At 50.9% G+C, this 16943-nt stretch overlaps 1 protein-coding gene across 2 annotated transcripts; it reads right to left on the bottom strand.

Annotated features, from left to right (window-relative positions):
- Nucleotides 1-563: 563 nt before the first annotated feature.
- Nucleotides 564-16580, bottom strand: SLC2A1 (solute carrier family 2 member 1). 2 transcript variants are annotated; one of them, XM_077190218.1, is made up of 11 exons: nt 16403-16580; nt 10890-10982; nt 5736-5896; nt 4917-5157; nt 4415-4577; nt 4148-4335; nt 3952-4056; nt 3754-3855; nt 3328-3531; nt 2121-2312; nt 564-1376 (listed from the first exon to the last, which is right to left on the bottom strand). In XM_077190218.1, the coding sequence occupies exons 1-11, from the start codon at nt 16418-16420 to the stop codon at nt 1374-1376; spliced, it is 1470 nt and encodes a 489-aa protein (XP_077046333.1). In that variant the 5' UTR covers nt 16421-16580; the 3' UTR covers nt 564-1373. The 2 variants fall into 2 exon arrangements, with proteins under 2 accessions (XP_077046333.1, XP_054503683.1); XM_054647708.2 differs by having other exon boundaries at nt 564-2312; nt 16403-16579.
- Nucleotides 16581-16943: the final 363 nt, after the last annotated feature.

The following is a 16943-nucleotide window of genomic DNA, read 5'->3' as shown; positions in this document are numbered from 1 at the left end:
CTGGAGCCAGGAATGAAAGAGCAGAGTGAGGAGAGGAGCCCTGGGCACAGAAAGAACATTCTGGGGAGCTCTTAAAGACACTGCAAGAACAATTCCTACAACAGCCATGCCCTGCAGGGCAAAGTGCAGCTTCAAGAAATAGAAAAAAGCCTGAAGTGACCAAGATCAGCATTTCTTTGCCTGAAAGTGTTCAGGCTTGCAGCTCTTGGCACCTTCTCAGCTGGAGGGGAAAAAAACCAAAGGCACAGAGCAGCAGCAACCTCCTGCCTGCCTTGCCTTGCTCAGGTGCTCATGGCATGACCAAGGCTCTGTGCTGGGCAAGGGGAGCAGGTTTGGGATCCATGGGGCAGGACAGCTCCAGCCAGGTGCCCCCGTGATCCCAGCCCAGGCTGCTCCAGGCAATTAAAAGCTGCTTGTGCACCCAGAGCAGGGATTTTGCAAGCAGGTGAGTCATGCCCGTGGTGGAAAAGCTTTGCAGGGACACGCACTCCCAGACACCCCCCCAGCCCTGCCAGGGCAGGGAAAGTTTGGCTGTGAGAAATAAAGGCACAGGACACCAGGGCTGGGTGGCTGCTCACATTCTCCTTTATTGTTCACACCACACACCTTCCCCTTGGCACTTCACTGCAGGGATTTGCTTAAAAAACCACACACACACCCCCAGAGCTTGGTGAGGCTGTGCCACAACCAGCTGAGAACAGGCATTTTTAAAAGATTTATTTTATTCCCCCCCTCCCCTTTATTTTCTTTCACGTGTGGTCAAGTGTCATCACTTCCAAACCAAACAAATACATTTTAAAAAAGATACTATTAAAAAAAAAAACCAACAAAAAAAACAACACAAACAAAAAAAAAACAACCTTCCCTGTGGCTTTGGGAATGTGCCAGGAGCTCCCACACCAGCTGCACTCAGGGAAATGCTTTTTTTTTTGTGTGTGTTTTCAGTTTTGTTTGAAAAGGACAGTATTTCTCATGTGTATTTTTAATATACTACAGCCTGAAATTCAGTGCAATAGATACAACTACAGTGCAGAACTATACAAAAGTCATCCTAACCATGTACAAGCTTTTTTTTTTTGTTTTCTTAGTTGCTATAGAAACTATAACCTTTTTCTGTACCTTTTGTATGCAATTATACAGTGTGAATATACTCCAAGAATATTTACAGTACTTGGCTTGTCAAATCAGAAACGCTATAACTTAAATGTCTACTATTAACAACCATTGAACAAAAATATATATAATATAAATATCTTCCAGTCTATACACAGAGCAGGAAACAGCTGTATCCATGCGGTGCTGGATTTTGGTGAGTCCTGGGATGGGGGTGGTGATGGAGGGGGAAGTTGTCGTGTGCGGCTGCCGCTGGCGCTTCACTGTCGGGCAAATATTGCCAAGATTAATCCCAAAAAATTCAACAACAAGAACACATCTCCCCCCCCCTCTCCCATTTTTCCCCCTCCCAGCTGGAAATTCAGGTGAAAGGAGAGGAGGAGCCTGTGACAATGGATTGACCTTTCCAACCGATCCATCCGGACGGCTCCGTCCTCCGCGCTGCCCCGGGCGGGAGGTCCCCGTCCACGAACCCACCGCAGGGCTTGAAATCAAGGAGACTTTTAAAAAAAGGACTCATTTCCTTGGTAGGTTTTTTTTTTTTTCTTTTAAAAAAATATTAGATTTAGTCAATTTATGTGATTTTTTTTTTCCTCTATGATTAGAATGTTAAAAAATAAGTTTCCAGCTTTTTAAAAACTTCCTCTACGTGATTTTCCGTTAAATAACTATCGCGTCATCGATACAAAAAACAGGGAAACAGCCCTCCTGTGCTGGGGGCTGCATGGCTGGGTTTTAAAACACCTATTGGCTTTGAAATCTTGGACGCGAAACCAACTAAAAAAATTAAATAAAATTCGTTCCTAGCAGGAAAAAAACAAAAAAATAAAATAAAATAAAATAGCTCAGTCTGTCCCCAGTAAACCACTGGGGGAGGCTGGAGAGGGGGCATCAGAGCCAGATCCTCCCCCCACACTCCACTCCCTCCTGCCTGGGGTCTGTACAAAGTGTTTTAAAAAGTCCCCCCGGGCTGGGGGGCGGCGGCACAGCCGGGGTCCAGGTTACACCTGCGAGTCGGCGCCCAGGCTGTGGAACTCGTCCGGGGTTTTGTCGCTCTGGCCGCCCCCGCTCTGCCGGAAGCCCGAGGCGATCTCATCGAAGGTCCGGCCTTTGGTCTCCGGCACCTTGAAGTAGGTGAAGATGAAGAAGAGCACGAGCAGCACCGTGAAGATGATGAAGACGTAGGAGCCACAGAGTTGCTGGGATTGAAGGGAAAGGAGGAGGTGAGCGCGTGGATGGAGGTCACGGAATTGTGGAGTTGTTGAGGTTGGAAAAGCACACCAAGACTGAGTCCAACCACCAACCCTGCACTGCCAGGTCCACCCTAACCCATGCCCCAGGTGCCACATCCGTGTGTTTTTGAGCACTTCCAAGGATGGTGATTTCACCACCTCCCTGACCCCCCTTTCCATGAAGTCTTCTCAATATCCAATCTAAACCTCCCCTGGCACAGCTTGGGGTGGGTCCTCTCATCCTGTCCCTGTTCCCTGGGAGCAGGGCTTGACCCCCCCTCCCCAGCTGTCCCCTCCTGTCAGGAGCTCTGCAGAGCCAGAAGGTCCCCCCTGAGCCTCCTCTTCTCCAGGCTGAGCCCCCCCAGCAGCTCCTGGTAGCTCCAGACCTTCCCCAGCTCCATTCACACACAGAGTGATGGGCCATGGTTGAAGCACCAGCTGGTACCACCCTGCCCACACCGTGCCATGGCCATCCAAAACCCAGGTCCTCCTTTCAAGGAACATCTCGAGTTCCATAAGAAACACTAAGTCAAGCTCCTGCTCCAGCCCCAAGTCCTTCCCAAGGGATCTTAACCACCCAACCACCTCAGTGTAGGTTTTAGGGCTGAAGAACGTGGCCCTGGAATTCAACACTGGATCCAGCAGCAGGATTTGGCACCAAGATCTGACACCAGGACTCAACATCAAAATCTGGTAATGAGATCCAGCACCAGGAACCAGCAACCAGACCTGGGGTTTGGATTTGGCAGGAGGATCCAACAATGGGATCCTGCACTGGAGTCTGGCACAGGGATCCAGCTGGACAGTTTCCATCCCTGATACAGAACTGGGATCTGAACCACTGCAGTCTGACAGGCTGGGATTGAGACTCCCCTGGATTGCTGGGATCCTCTGGGACCTCCAGATGCCTGTGTCCCCAGTGCCATGCCCCACTCCCCCGGGGCTCCAGCCATCATTCCCCAGCCCTTCCAGCCATCATTACCGCAATGTACTGGAAGCCCATTCCCACGATGAAGTTGGAGGTCCAGTTGGAGAGCCCGGCCACAGCGAAAGCAGCGGGACGGGGGCCTTGGCTGAACAGCTCGGCCACGATGAACCACGGGATGGGGCCTGGGCCAATCTCAAAGAAGGCCACAAACCCAAAGATGGCCACAATGCTGAGGTAGGACATCCAGGGCATTTGGTCCTAGAACAAGGGAGAAGGTTGGTGCCATGAAGGGGACGTGGCACCTGGACACCTCAGCTGGTGCTGGCACAGGAGCCATGAGCTGGAAGCTGGAATTCTAGGAGCTCAGGAGAGATGTGACAATGGGGACTGAGTGCTCAGCCATCACTTCAAGGAGGAATAAGTCCTTCCTCCTCCCCAGCCATCCCTCCTCCTCCTCCTCCCAGCCTCCCCAGCACTCACCAGCAGCGTGAGGGCGATGGTCATGAGAATGGCACATCCAGCCATCCCCGCCAGCCCAATGAGGTGCAGGGTCCTGCGTCCGGCTCTCTCCACCACGAAGAGCTGTGGGATGGACAAGATCCATCAGCACCTCCCAGCCTGCAGGAAAGGCCCCTCCTCCCACCTTCCCTGGAGAGACCCTGGAGGGGCCAAACTCACCGAGACCACCGTGAAGGCTGTGTTCACCACACCAGAGCCAATGGTGGCATAGACAGGCTGCTCCACCCCCGACTTCTCGAAGATGCTGGTGGAGTAGTAGAAGACCTACAAAGGGCAGGGAGGCACCACAAGTCAGGTCCTGGAGCTCTGGGTGAAGCAAGCTGACCCCTGGCATTGAGTCCCCACCCAAACTCACCGCGTTGATCCCTGAGAGCTGCTGGGAGAGCTGCAGGACAATGGCGATGAGGATGGGCTGGCGGTACATGGGCGAGCGGAACAGCTCCATGATGGTCACCTTCTTCTCCCTCATCATCTGCCGGCTCTCCTCCTTCATCTCCTGCAGGTCACTGCTCACATCTGTCGTGCCTCGCAGCTTCTTGAGGACTGAGAGGGAGAGGTGGGCTCAGGAGAAGTCAAGGACCATGCAGAGTGCCAGGATGGGCCCTGCAGAGGGGTCACTCACCACTCTTGGCTTTGTTCTCCTCGTTGCGGTTGATGAGCAGGAAGCGGGGGCTCTCGGGGGCGAAGGGCAGGATGATGCACTGCAGCAGGGCAGGGACGAAGATGAAGCCCAGCAGCAGCGGCCAGAGAGACTCGTTTCCCATGATCAAGTCCAAACCAAACACCTGAAGAGGAGTAGAAAGGTTGAGCCACCCATCCCAGCTGGAAAAGTCCTGGTTGGACACAACTCTGCAACTCATGGTGTGCTCCAAACTGGAACAGCCATTGGAGGGACTCCTGTGCTGCTTCCAGATGGCCAAGAGATGCTGATATCCTGATGCTACCCATCCCAAACCTTCAGATTCCACAGCATCCCTGCTCCTGCTGAGCTCCAGCTTCACCCCTCCCACCCCAGATCCACCTGAAAGGTTTTCAGATCCACATCACCTCATCCTTGCAAGCCCTGAGGAGTGTCAGGGTCAAAAAAAAGGGGGAACCCCCCCAAAACATTCTGCAGTGCTCACCTGTGCAATGAGGATGCCCAGGACGATGCCAAGCTGGTGGAAGGTGCCCAGGGCCCCCCGCAGGGCAGTAGGGGACACCTCGCCCACATACATGGGCACGAAACCCGTGGTGAGGCCAGAGTAGAGGCCGATGATGAAGCGGCCCAGGATGAGCATCTCAAAGGAGAAAGCCATCTTGGAGAAGCCCATGAGCACAGCTGACACAAAGGCAAGGATGTTGGACATCAACATGGAATTGCGCCTGGAGAGAGACGGAGGAGAGAGGTGAGGAACACCGGGAGAGAACCCGGTGAGGAACACCGGGAGAGAACCCCGTGAGGAACACCGGGAGAGAACCCCGTGAGGAACACCGGGAGAGAACCCCGTGAGGAACACCGGGAGAGAACCCCGTGAGGAACACCGGGAGAGAACCCCGTGAGGAACACCGGGAGAGAACCCCGTGAGGAACACCGGGAGAGAACCCCGTGAGGAACACCGGGAGAGAACCCCGTGAGGAACACCGGGAGAGAACCCCGTGAGGAACACCGGGAGAGAACCCCGTGAGGAACACCGGGAGAGAACCCCGTGAGGAACACCGGGAGAGAACCCCGTGAGGAACACCGGGAGAGAACCCCGTGAGGAACACCGGGAGAGAACCCCGTGAGGAACACCGGGAGAGAACCCCGTGAGGAACACCGGGAGAGAACCCCGTGAGGAACACCGGGAGAGAACCCCGTGAGGAACACCGGGAGAGAACCCCAAGGTCAGCCCTTGGAACACCAGGGTGGGGTGAGGCAGCAGAGCCTCCCCAGTGCAGGATCCTCCAGGCTCAGAGCTCACCTTCCAAAGCGATTGACAAAGAGCCCCACGGAGAAGGAGCCGATCATGCCCCCGACAGAGAAGATGGCAACGGAGAGGGACCAGAGCGTGGTGAGGGTGGCGGGGCTGATGGGCTCCCCGTATCTGTACACCCACGTGACGTTGTAGAAGTCCTCAATCACCTGGAGAACAAGGAGGGAAACCAAAGCGCGCGTCAAGGCCGCGCCACCGGAGCGACGAGTCTCTCACGAGACGATGCGTCACCGGAGCCGCTGGCCAAGGGAGGAACTGCTGGGATCCACTGGGAAATGCAGCCCGACGGGTTCTGGGCTCGCCCTGCCCGGAGAGAGGGAGGGAGGGAGGCCAAACTGGCCGGGCAGGCACGGGGAGGTCACGCTGCTCCCCAGGGCAGGGCAGGAGCCAGAGATGCGCCGGCCCTGCGGAGCAAAGGGAGGAACACGGGGCAGCTCCCATCCCCTTGGATACTCCTGGAGTTGGATTTCCAGGATTTTCCCCCCAGAGAATTCCATAGGACACGATCTCTGCCATGGTTCTGCAGGACCGTGATGCCAACACCCAACACAGGCCTTGGTTTGACACACCAAGAACAGCCTGGTTTGTGAATTTCAGGTGGTTTCATATAAATTTTGCATCTTTCTATACACAAAACTTTTGTATACAAAAATTTTTGTATAGTGTCCTGGTCTGAAAAGAAAGTGAGTTTTTAGGGATGCTGTGCTCCCTGGGGGCACTGGCATTGCACCAGTGTCAAACCATGACATATATATACATATATATAAAATATATACATTTTGTATATTTTGCTGTATTTTTAAACCATGAAATATATCTACACATATATAAAATATATACATTTTGTATATTTTGCTGTATTTTTAACCATGACACATATCTACACATATACAAAATATATACATTTTGTATACTTTTGCTGTATTTTTAAACCATGACATATATATCTACATATACAAAATATATACATTTTGTATACTTTTGCTGTATTTTTAAACCATGACATATATATCTACATATACAAAATATAAAAATTTTGTATACTTTTGCTGTATTTTTAAACCATGACATATATATCTACATATACAAAATATATACATTTTGTATACTTTTGCTGTATTTTTAAACCATGACATATATATCTACATATACAAAATATATACATTTTGTATACTTTTGCTGTATTTTTAAACCATGACATATATATCTACATATACAAAATATATACATTTTGTATACTTTTGCTGTATATTTAAACCATGACACATATCCACACATATACAAAATATATACTTTTTGTATACTTGTGCTGTATTTTTAAACCATGACACATATCTACACATACATAAAATATATACATTTTGTATATTTTGCTGTATTTTTAAACCATGACACATATCTACACATACATAAAATATATACATTTTGTATACTTTTGCTGTATTTTTAAACCATGACACATATCTACAGATATATATAAAATAGATACATTTTGTATATTTTGCTGTATTTTTAAAGCTAGCCCATCACTGGTAGCTTCACCAAAAATTTTTGAATACAAAAAATTTTGCATACAAAAATTTCCTTTAGTGTCCTGGTTTGAAAAGAAACTTTTGAAAAGTTTGAGTTTTTTGAGATGCTGGGGGTCACTGGCATTGCACCAGAGTCAAACCATGACACATATATATATATATATATATATATATATATATATACACATATCCAAATTTCACATTTTTTATACTTTTGATGTATTTTTAAAGCTAGCCCATCACTGGTAGCTTCACCAAGCTCCTGTCCTTGCCCATGGCTGGGAAAATGGCCTCAATGACCCTCTAAAGGTTCCTCCCAATCCAAATCCTTTATAACCCCATGACTGAAGGGTCACCCATCCCCAAACCACCACAGCAAAGGGCTCCATAAAACCCCACCAAGCCCAGCTGGAAGGAGCAGAAATTCCAGGGATTCCCTGCTTTGCTGGGCCTCAGGTGGCTCCAAGATTTTGCTGCACTGAATGGTTTCACTCCCAATTCACTGTTTACACCACTGTGCCTCACTTTCCACTTTTCCCATCAACCCAAGCCCAACCAGGAGCCCTGGCAGAGACAGCACAAGAAACATACACTGGGCTGGGTGCAAGTGCCAACAGTATCATAATTTTGCCAAGTTGTTCCTCTTCCAAAGCACAGAAATTGTTACAATTTCCATATTTAAGTGATTTTGCTCCCTCCTGTTTTCACCCAGGGGTTTGGATGCTCTTTCCCCTTTTACCAGTATTCCCAAAATAAATAATTGATTGGATTATTGGAGAATAATTGGGCTGGCTCAGGCTCTCATAGGCCCAGGGGGTATCTTAATATAACAGCCCCTCCTGCCCCTTCCTCCTGGAAAAAAGGGAGGATGCTTTAAAGAACACAGTGGTTTTTGGGAGAGGAAAAGAGGTGAAAAATGGGTTTGAAGGAAAAAAAAATTGTTTTCCCTAAAACTGGGGCTTTCAGCTCAGTGCTGGGATTCATCCCCACCCTGCAGCTCCATGAATCTCAAACCAGTGCATCCCAAACCTGTGCCCTGATGCATCTGAGTGCATCCCCATCCCAACCCTTCACTCCAGTTTATCCCACTGCATCCCCATCCTGTGCCCCAAGGCATTCCTGTCCCAATCCTGCACCCAGTTTATCCCAGTGCCCCCACTCCATCCTGCACAGTAACGTGGCCCTACCCCAGTTCCACACTTGGTGTCCCCATCCTTAAGGCTGGGATGATCCCCTGTGTCCAGCACATCCTGCTGCCCCCCATCCCACCTCCCTCCCCTTGTGCTCCCACATGGAGCATCCCAAATCCTTCCCCTCAACGCTGGTGACTGGTCCTGCACCCTGTGCCTCCTCCTGGCCTGAGCCCAAGGGATTCATAGAAATAGTTGTCTCTTCAAGAGATAGCTCAGCTGTCTTTGGAGACACAGAAAATCACCAGGATGGCTTCTGTTGCAGCATTGGAAACCAAAAAGTTTCAATAAAAGGCAAAGTAACAAACTCTTTGCAGAGAAAAACTGATCCAGGTGCAAGAGGTTTTTGCTCCTGGTAAAACACCTCACAAAAGTTTTGTTTCTTTGTTCTCTCCTTTTTCTAGTAAATTGTTCAGGTGGGACCTTTTGCCTCTTGTCCATCTATCCTTAAGTTTGAGGTGAAGTCCCCCAAGCCTATGAGATGCCTTTTTCACCTAATCAAGGAGAGAATCTTCTGGGCTTCTTTCCTTTTTAAGGGGACAAAAGACAGTTTTGTCTCTCCATCAACAGAAGGCATATCCTCTAATTCATCCCCAAAATCATGAGGAAAACTGTGGCAACACCCACCAGGAGTGTCTGGATTTGCAGGGGGGGATCTGCAGAAGCTCAGAGCTGATCCCTGAGCACCCAGAGCAGCTGGGAGAGCATGGGGAGAGCCTCCAGTCCAGGGAACAGAGCTGCTCCTGGGATTTGGCTCTGAGCAGGGTGCTGGGCACAGCATTCCCCCCTCCCACAGTGCCAGGGCTGGGGAAAGTCAGGGCAGGTGCTGGGGAGCAGCTCCTCAGTGCCATGCCAGGCATTTCCCAGCTCCAAGGCTGCTCCAGAGGCCATCCCCATCCTCACACCAGTGCATGTGAAGCAAGGAGGGATATTTGGGATATTTCAGGAGGCCTTCAGCAGGTTCTGGGTGAGGGGGGAAGGAGCTGCAGCCTTCAGCCCTGGGATTCAATCATGCAACACCTTGAACAAATCCCTGGCTTTTTTCCTCTTCCCACAGGGTCTTTATCCCACAAGGAGTTTTCCCAGTGCTTGTGGTGACATTCCAGAAGCACTCACTGGGGTGGGATTTAACCCTGGCAGCTGCATCCTGCCCCAGGGGGTTGCAATCTTTGGGCTGATGACACCTGGGGACAGCTCTGCTCCCACCAGAGCTCAGGCTGTGCCTCCTCACCTCATCCCAGCACAAGAGCTGTGCCCAGGGGACGCTGCAAGCACCACATTGCAACCCTGAGCTTATTACCCAAGCATTTAACACCTCAAATAGCCACCAAATGTGGGAAAAGTCAAGTTTTCCATGGACCACCAGTATCCAGCAGCAGCAGGAGGGTCCTGGCTGTACCATGACACATATCTACATATACAAAATATACACTTTTTGTATACTTTTGCTGTATTTTTAAAGCTAGCCCATCACTGGTAGCTTCACCAAAAATTTATGAATACCAAAAAATTTTGCATACAAAAATTTCCTTTAGTGTCCTGGTTTGAAAAGGAAGTTTTGAAAAGTTTGAGTTTTTTGGGATGCTGGGGGGCACTGGCATTGCACCAGAGTCAAACCATGACATATATATATATATATATATATATATACACACATATATATGTATACACATATATATATACACACACATATATATACATATATATATACACATTATACACATATCCAAATTTTACATTTTCTACACTTTTGATGTATTTTTAAAGCTAGCCCATCACTGGTAGCTTCACCAAGCTCCTGTCCTTGCCCATGGCTGGGAAATGGCCTCAATGACCCTCTAAAGGTTCCTCCCAATCCAAATCCTTTATAACCCCATGACTGAAGGGTCACCCATCCCCAAACCACCACAGCAAAGGGCTCCATAAAACCCCACCAAGCCCAGCTGGAAGGAGCAGAAATTCCAGGGATTCCCTGCTTTGCTGGGCATGAGGGGATGAGCCAACATTTCCTGCACTCCCTCCTGCTCCCAGCCCTTCCCAGCTCTCTCTCCTCACAAGCCACTGTGCTGCATGCAAAACCCCCAGCTCTGGTCAGAGCAGCCACTGGGGATGACTCAAACCTTAATTAACTCCCAGACCTTCACTAAGAGCGAGGTGAAAAGTTCCACTGGCCACACCCAGGCAATGCTGGGATTTTTTTTTTTCCCCCCCCCCAACATAAAAAACACCAAGCAAGGAGGAGGAAAACAAATTCTCCAGGGAAGGCTGGAGCTAAATAACTCCCTCTCAAATCCCATTAGAGCCCTAAGCTGCCTAGTGGGATGTACTATTTTAGCCAGGCTGGCACAGAGGCTGGTTTGTTGTCAGACACAGGCTGGGGGGGCTGGAATTGCCCCGTGGAGGTTTCTGGGATCTCTCACCTTCTGCGGGGCGTTGATGACGCCGGTGTTGTACCCAAACTGGAGGGAGCCCAGCACTGCTCCTCCCACAGCCAGCATCAGGCGAGCCGTCATCTGCCAGAAAACAGGGAAAAAAGGGTTAAATCTGGGATCTTTCACAGCCCAGGGCACTGCAGGGGATGGAAATGGGGAAAAAAGGGTTAAATCTGGGATCTTTCACAGCCCAGGGCACTGCAGGGGACAAAAACGGGGAAAAAGGGGTTAAATTTGGGATCCACACAGCCCAGGGCACTGCAGGGGACAGAAACAGGGAAAAAAGGGTTAAATCTGGGATCTTTCACAGCCCAGGGCACTGCAGGGGATAAAAAGGGGGAAAAAGGGGTTAAATTTGGGATCCTTCACAGCCCAGGGCACTGCACAGGACAAAAACAGGGAAAAGGGGTTAAATCTGGGATCCCTGCAGTCCAGGGCATTGCAGGGGACAGAAACGGGGAAAAAGGGGTTAAGTCTGGGATCCTCACAGCCCAGGGCACTGCATGGGACAAAAACAGGGAAAAAGGGGTTAAATCTGGGATCCCCACAGCCCTGTCACCCCCAGCACAGTGATCCCAGGGCACTGCATGGGACAAAACCAGGGAAAAAGGGTTAAATTCACAGCCCTGTCTCTACAACAGAGCGATACCAGGGCACTGCACGGGACACAAACAAGGAAAAGGGGTTAAATTTGGGATCCCCACAGCCCTGTCTCCACAGCAGAGCAATACAGGACAAAAACAGGGGAAAAGGGGTTAAATCTGGGATCCTCACAGCCCAGGGCACTGCATGGGACAAAACCAGGGAAAAAGGGTTAAATCCACAGCCCTGTCTCCACAGCAGAGCGATACCAGGGCACTGCACAGGACACAAACAGGGAAAAAGGGGTTAAATCTGGGATCCTCACAGCCCTGTCACCCCCAGCACAGTGATCCCAGGGCACTGCATGGGACAAAAACAAGGAAAAGGAGTTAAATTTGGGATCCCCAAAGCTCTGTCACCCCCAGCACAGCGATCCCAGGGCATTGCATGGGACAAAACCAGGGAAAAAGGGTTAAATGCCCAGCCCTGTCTCCACAGCACAGCGATACACAGGACACTGGGAAGGCGGCGAGTACAAATATTCAGGATCAAAGAGAAAACACGCTAGTTTTGGTGCTAAGGGGGGAAAAATAATGACCAAAAAATGTCATTTTGAGGGGGTTAAAACCCCCATGGCTTGGGGGATTCCAGCCCTGGAGGTGTTGTGGGGGCTGCAAGGAGCTGACCCTGGGGCTCGGGGCCAGCAGGATGCTCCTGGAAGCTGCACCAACAACAGCTTCCCACCCCAGCCTAATTAAGAGTCACTGAGCAAAAGCCCGGTTAGCTGGCAAAGCCTTCCTTCCCCAGCCTCCTCTTCCTCCCGCCTGAGCCACAGCAACAATCAGAGCCTTGTTTGGGAGCGGGGTCAGGGCAGGCCAGCGCTGCCTGGGCCACCTTCGTTAGCGGCCCAATTATCGCAGGCAGGAGATTTTCCCGGCACTGGAACCAGGATCCGACATTCCCACTTAATCAGCTTTTAATCAGCCACGTGAAATTGATAAACCCCTGCACTTGAGGGGGTTCTCCCTAAATACCAACACGTCACCCCAAGGATGCTCCCAGGGTGGTTTGGATGAATATTCCCAAGGGATGGATGCCTCAGATCCCAGCTAAATGAGGGGAGGTGACTCCAGCTCCCTCTCCAAAAAGGATTTTTTTTTAATATTTAAGAAGCAAATCTCCTCTTTCTTTTCAGAAATAATGGGTTTAATGCTGCTCCCTGACCTTGCCACTCTGGCCACCGCGTGAAAGTTCCCAGGGGAAAAGCAGAGGGAATGAAGCCAGGCCCGTTAATGAAGCTCATTAATTAGGCTTGGCCCCAACACAACTAATCAGGGAGGTTTTGGCACTTGGATTTGCTTGGTGCTTTGGAGTAGAGGAGAAAACACCTCCGTGTTTGGGAGGGCACAACCAGGCTGGGAAGTTGGTGGTGTCCCCCCAAAAGAAAAACACAAAAAAAGCCCCAAAACCCCCACAATTTCTTTATCCATCCCCCAAAAAATTAGGATGTTAAAAGCACTTGTTGCTGGGGGAAACCTTATTTTAAAACAATGGGGGATTTGAGTGGGTTTGGAGGGAATTGGCAGGTTTGGGGGATGATGGGGTGATTTCCCTTTGTTTTTTGGAGGATCACCCGGGTGCATTTGGGTGCAGATTTTGATTTTTTCCTGGCTAAAGGGCACCCCAGGAGCTGGCAGGGTAGGGCAAGCACAGGTGAGTCATGGCTCCAGGGATGGGGATGCGGCAGCCAGGTGAACTTTGCTCCAGGAAGGTGAGAGGTAACAACAGCTTGATGCACCCACACCAGCCACTACCCCAAAAAAAAAAAAAAAATTTAAATTTTTTTTAAAAATCTAAAAAAAAAAAAAAAAAAAAAAAAAAAATTCATTTTTCAATTTTAACATTTCGAAAAAAAAAAAAGGCAACTTCTCATGGCTAAAATAAAATAAAAATAGATTCAATTCTGGCCAAAAAAAAAATCTTGGTATTTTCATGACATTCCAGCAGTTTGGAGATAGGAAAAGGAAAAGCTGGCAGGAAAATCGCTTTTTGGAGGCTCGTCCCGAGGAGGGTCAGGGTGAGTCAGCTCCTTCCCCTCCCTCCCCAGCCCAAACTCGCTGCCCTGCTCGGATCCCAGAGCCTTTCAGCTTGAACTTCGCCATTAAAGGCAAGTTTAGGGGGGGGGAAATAATTAAATAAAGGGAAAAGTCGATTTTTAAGGGCAGCTTTGCTCAGGCAGCTCCTGCCAAACCTCACGTGGGGCTGTGGGGAGGTTTTTTTTTTTTAACTCCTTGCAGGAAAAAAGCATCTTTATCAGGAGTTTTGGGATAAATCCCCTCTGATTTCCATAAAATAAACTTATTTAAGCCTGGCTAGACCCCCAAACTCTTGGTTTTATCCCTTAAGAATTCCTCTATGTTACAGAAAAGGCAGGTTTTTAATGAATTTATAGCATTTGTTTTCTTTTTGGCTGCTTCCTGCTTCCTCTCCAGCTCCAACACGGAAGCCAGGACACTCTGAGGAGGATCTGGGGGGCCAACAGGGGCCCCCCAAACCCGCAGCCTTTGGCTTTACAACTCTATATTTAACCTTTTTTTTTTTTATCCTCCAGCCTGGAAGGACCTTGGGATCCACCTCATGGATCAAAGGAATGAATAATCCCTTTAAAAGCAAAATAATAATATCAAAATATTTATATAAAGATATTAAAATGAGTGGCCCGGTAGGGAATTCCAACTTTTTCTCATTCGAGCATGGAGGATTTTGGGATGCTGCTGCTACATGAAAAATAAGGAATTCATAATTCCTTCTAAATAATACTAAAAAAAAGTGTCCTGGAAGAGAATTTCAAGAGGATTTGGGCAATTTTGGCATGCTGATTGTTTAATAGATCAAGTGACATAAAAAAATTCTCTAAAATCAAATTAGCAATAACAGGAAAAAAAGGTCCCAGGAGCACATCCTGTTCTTTTTTTTTTTTTTAACTCCAGCGTGGAAGATTTTGGGATGCTACGGAACAAGAACAAATTAGTAATCCCTTAAAAATCCAAATAACACTTAAAAAGGGGGGCCCAGGAGGGAATTTCGGGCAAACCCAGATGACAAACACACAATTAAAATGATCCACGAGGATTCAGGGAGCAGCCACCGCTCCCGAGGGGATGCAAAGGGGACACAGAGGGGACGTGGGCACTCATTTGCACACTCATTTGCACCAGGGCACACGGGTAACACGGCTGCAGCTGCCTCCCAACCCGAGAAAAACTCACACCCCCACCAAAAGCCAGGAAAAATCCACTCCAAAGCCACGGGAGGGCATTTAAAGGCAGAGAATTCGGGGGTCACAGCGGCCCCGTGGGGATCTGGGCTGGGGAGAGAACCGGGGACGGGGTGGGAAGGGGCAGCAGAGCGGCGGAATTTGGGTTTTTGATTTGTTTTGCTTCCCTACTTAAAGGTCATCCAGGGACGGCGACACAATCGCTGCGAGTTTTGCAACTGCGACCAGGACGGGAGAGGGTTTTGCATGGAACGAGCTGGAAAAAACACACGGAATGTGCACAGACACACGACCCGGGTTAACCGTATTAATAATATTAATTATTAAATATAAAGGGGGGTTCGAGAGGGGAGTTTGTCTCCCATCTCCCAACCTCCAGCTGCTTCCATGAAAAATCTTTTTTTTATTCCATGCAAAACCACACTCTGGATGGAAGTGTCACCCATCAGCGCTCGGCAAATCATCCTGGAGATTAATTACCTTTCCCAAAATTAATCATTTCTAACCCAAATCCATCCAAGGCCGGGCGGAGGGGGGAGGTTGCGGAGCTGGGAAAGCAGCGGGAACGCGGCTCCGGCTCCATTCGGGAAGCCGGGAGTTAAATGCGTCGGATTTCTTGGGTATGAGACCAAATTTGCGTTTAATTCCTGCCCCCATCACCGCGCTGCCGGCCGGCACGTTCCCGGCTCCCACCCCATCCCCACCGCCCGGCCTGCAAAACAGCCTGGAATCACCAAAAATACAGGAGGTTATATCGAGATCTAGATATAGATCCTTAAATTTAAGAAAAATGCGTATTTCATGGTCAAAAGCCGGAGGAGGAGGGGGGTAGAGGGAGTTGTTTTGCGGGGGGGGGAAATAAATACCGAGAGGGATCGTTCGCCCGTCGCATCTTTAATTAGGATAAAATCACGATTTTGGGGATTAATTACGCTTCGTGCCGCCACGCGGCCAGTTTCCTAACACATCCGCCCCCCGAATAAGAAAACCCCAAACCATTTGGAATTATTCCAGCTACTCCCGGTCGGGAGTATTGGCGGGGACGGAAATACTTTGGTGGTTGGAATGAAGCAAGTGGGGGTTGAGGTCAGTGACCTGTTAGAATCAACCACCGGCATGGTTCTGGGCTTTTACCCCCTTAAATTAAATCTAAATTAATTAATTTAGCACGGGGACGGTGTTGGTGGATCCCGGCGGCTGCCGAGCGGCCGGGAGAGCTCCGAGCATTTAATAACTCCACAGTCTGGGATAAATTAATGGGAACTGGGTCAGAAGCTCCGGGCGGGATGTGCCCGGCCGAGCCCCAGCCCTGCGGGGATCGGGGGGTCCCGGCGGGCTCACCCCAACCCCGCAGCCCCCCAGAGCCGCCCCGGCCCTCGCTGGGCTCTGGGGCCGCCCTCGCTCCGAAACAGGGTCAAAAGGGACAGCACTGGGTCTCTCCGCCGCGTTTCCGCCTTCCGGGGACAGCGGGGAGCCCGGGAGCGGCGGCCGGGCGCGCTGCGAGGCGCGGAGCCGGCACCGGCCGCTCTGCGGGGAGGGCTCCGCTGGGGCTGAGGGGACAAAATAAAGCAAAACGCGGCGATCGCGCGTGTGCGGGGGCGGGCGGGGGTTGCGTAACGCGGGGCCGGGGGCGCGGGCTCACCTTGCTGCCGGTGTCCATGGCGGGGCCGGGGCCGGAGCCGGGGCCGTGAGGGCGGGCGGGCGTTCGGCGGGGCCGGGGCGCTGAGGCGCGGGGCGCGCGGTGCGCTGAGCAGCGGGGCGGAGGCGCGGCCGCCGCCCGGGCATTGGAGCCGCTTAAAGCGCGGGCGGGGGCGGCGCGAGGCCGCGGCGCCCATTGGGCGGCGGGAGGCCGGGGGCGGGGCCAGGGCGGGGGTTGTACGAGGGGACGGCGCCCATTGGGCGGCGTGAAGTAGGGGGCGGAGCCAGCGCGGGGGGGCGGGGCCGAGGGGCCGCGGATGGGGGGCGTGGGAGGGGGCGCGCGGGGGCCGGCGGCGCGTGCGGGGCTGCACGTGGGCGGCGGGGGAGGGGACGGGACCGGCGGGGTCCGACAGAGACAGAGTGGCCGTGTGTCCGTCTGTCCGTCCGTGTGTCTGTCTGTGTGTCTGTCTGTCTGCGTCAGCGCGAGAGTGTGTGTGACACAGTGTGAGAGTGTCCGTGTGAGCGTGAGTGAGAGAGTGTCCGTG

Source organism: Agelaius phoeniceus, chromosome 24 (genome assembly GCF_051311805.1).
Source record: "Agelaius phoeniceus isolate bAgePho1 chromosome 24, bAgePho1.hap1, whole genome shotgun sequence".
Classification (NCBI taxonomy): domain Eukaryota; kingdom Metazoa; phylum Chordata; class Aves; order Passeriformes; family Icteridae; genus Agelaius; species Agelaius phoeniceus.
This window is presented reverse-complemented; position numbering and strand designations above follow the sequence as displayed.